The sequence below is a fragment of the Silurus meridionalis genome, chromosome 13, assembly GCF_014805685.1.
Source record: "Silurus meridionalis isolate SWU-2019-XX chromosome 13, ASM1480568v1, whole genome shotgun sequence".
NCBI lineage: Eukaryota > Metazoa > Chordata > Actinopteri > Siluriformes > Siluridae > Silurus > Silurus meridionalis.
The window spans coordinates 28,822,777-28,825,276 of record NC_060896.1 but is presented as its reverse complement, the minus strand read 5'-3'; the positions used below and the strand labels follow the sequence as shown (position 1 = coordinate 28,825,276).

General features: G+C 42.4%; 1 protein-coding gene across 1 annotated transcript in view; it reads right to left on the bottom strand.

Annotated features, from left to right (window-relative positions):
• The window catches only part of miox (myo-inositol oxygenase), a 6,411-nt gene that overhangs the window by 3,879 nt on the left and 32 nt on the right, over nucleotides 1-2,500 (bottom strand). Inside the window, exons 1-6 of the mRNA XM_046863906.1 lie at nucleotides 2,431-2,500; nucleotides 2,147-2,227; nucleotides 1,939-2,019; nucleotides 1,419-1,581; nucleotides 345-412; nucleotides 92-201 (exon numbers count right to left, since the gene is read on the bottom strand). The exon at nucleotides 2,431-2,500 is cut by the window's right edge and continues 32 nt beyond it. Of these exons, the coding sequence (XP_046719862.1) occupies nucleotides 92-201; nucleotides 345-412; nucleotides 1,419-1,581; nucleotides 1,939-2,019; nucleotides 2,147-2,227; nucleotides 2,431-2,448 (521 nt within the window). The 5' untranslated portion in view covers nucleotides 2,449-2,500. The remainder of the gene's footprint in view (nucleotides 1-91; nucleotides 202-344; nucleotides 413-1,418; nucleotides 1,582-1,938; nucleotides 2,020-2,146; nucleotides 2,228-2,430) is intronic.

Genomic DNA, 2,500 nt, shown 5'->3' with positions numbered 1-2,500 from the left:
GGAAATGATTATAAACATGTGCTTCAGTCAGAGCTGCTGATCTACCAATCAGGATGCAGAACTCAGTCTGGTGTAAATGTGACCAACTCACTTCAACGTCTCGTCCTTGCTGTCTGGATTATCCACAAATGTCGAGTCTCTGAAAACAATGGAGTTCTGAAAGCGGCAGCCGACTGGATACGTGTCTCCCACCACAGCCCACTGAGACACACACACACACACACACACACACACACACACACACACACACACACACACACACACACACACAGGGCATAATGTTTTAGATTATTCTATCTGTATGGTTGTTTCTGTTTGTTAATATCTTGATGTTTGTGCATTACTTGAGGTTCTCCCCATAAAGCCATGATTTTGCCGATGTCATGAATGAGACCAACCAACTGGAACCAGTCTGGAAAAGTAGAGAGTTTTCTCCATTGATGGATGAAGGTACACAATCCATGTATTTGAGTTAAAGTAGAGATTCACTCAGTAAAATGTGACTCCAGTAAAAGTAAAAGTTTCTCTTTAAATGTTTACTTGAGTAAAAGTACAAATGTTTTTGCCTTTAAATGAACTTCAGTTTCCAAAGTAGTGATTTATTATAACTCTAATGTTCCTATTATCATTTTTATCAGAAGATTCTTTACTTAATCACCTCAGTTTCTGTGTAAAGACTCGAATGTGACTCTCAGCACACTGATCTATTAATAGAATGATATTAAAGACTCAAACACTGATTTCTGTTACAATCATCATGAACACAAAACCTTCTTTAATAAAAACGTGTAAATGAGGTCACGTGTGTTGTGGTGAGTTTGAGTCTGGAGTTTCTTCATCATTTATTCCTCTCTAAATGTTCTGCTTGATGTTGAACTGATGCTGAACTGTATGTTGGTGATCAGTAGATGCACCGAGCGGCAATCAGAACACGTGTAAAACAGAGCGTGCGCTCGATCCTGATTGGTGACTCGCTGTGTGTTTCACCAGTCACGTTTTTATCCTCATTAATAAAAAGGACTGAATGTAGTAAATAAATAAGAGATTTGACTTTGTAGTGCAGTGAATGTAGTGAAGTTGCAGTAAAAATCTCCCCAAATGGAAACACTTCAGTAAAATACAGATACGTGAAAAAGCGACTTCACTACAGGAACGAATTACATTTACTTCATCGTTTAACCCTGAAAACACCTGACCTGTGGATCACCTGACCAACAGAGAGACACGTTGCTTCCTAATAATCAGCCATGATGAGGCAGATGAGTGCTGACACTTTGTGTGACTTTCTCTTGGTTATCGCTTGGAGGCTGGTTGCTTATGGCCACTTTAATTCTTATGCTAAGATTTGAATGATTTGAATATTTCCTGAATAAGTCTCAGTATTTTGTGGCTTGTGAAGGCCACGCCCCTGTCCTCACCTTTATCGGGGTGTTCCTTGCGGATTCCTTCGGCAGTTTGGAAGGCGTGGAAGGAGTTTGCGAAGTTGACGTCAGGATCAGATTCATCGACCAGCTGGTCCAAACATTCAATGCTCTCCATCACAGCCATACGAGTGTGAGTGCAACCTGCCCACTCTGCATGCTGGGGTCAGAGGTCAGGGGTAAATGATTGAGATGAGGGCAGTAGGAGTGAAGGAAGAGAAGGAAGAAGTTAGGACAAGGAGGGAGGAGACAGGAAAAAGGGGGAGGAGTCATAAAAAAGGTAGGATGAGAAGGAGAGAGGATGGAGGGGCCACAAAGAGGGGAGGAGTCAGGAAGAAAAGAGGGAGGGGCCAAGAAGAGGTGGCTGGAGACAAAGAAGGTGGAGGAGTCAAGCAAAATTAGGGAGGAATCAAAGAGAGGGGGAAGAGTCCAAAAGAAGAGGGTGGGGTGAGGTGTGTGTGTGTGTGTGTGTGTGTGTGTGTGTGTGTGTGTGTGTTTAATAAACATGCAAACTGACCTTCTGTCTGACGAAGTCAAGCGTCTGGTGTGTGTGCATCAGTTTGTACGTGTTAAGCACACGCTCAAAAAGATCTCCATTCTAATGATGCACGCATGCACACACACACACACACACACACACACACACACACACACACACACACACACACTTAAAATAAATGTTAATTTGAGGTTTATTCTCACCCTGTTAGTGTTTTTCTTTTTACCTCAAAGTTTCTGAAGTCTGATTTCTCTTTAATGGTGTTGGGCAGGAGGTCAGGCCGATACACCAGAGACGGGTCAGGGCCCTGAGACACGGACCCACACACACACACACACACACACACACCAGTAATAAATTTACATGGAGTAATACACACAGGGACAAATATACACCACTATAAATAATTATATGTGCACCAAAAACACGCATAGTAATGTGTTGTAATACACACACACACACACACACACACACACACACACACACACACACACCCCAAAACAAACTCACCAGATTGATGACTTTCATCTTCACACAGTCCTCAACACAACACTAAACTTCTGTGATGTGATGTTGTGTT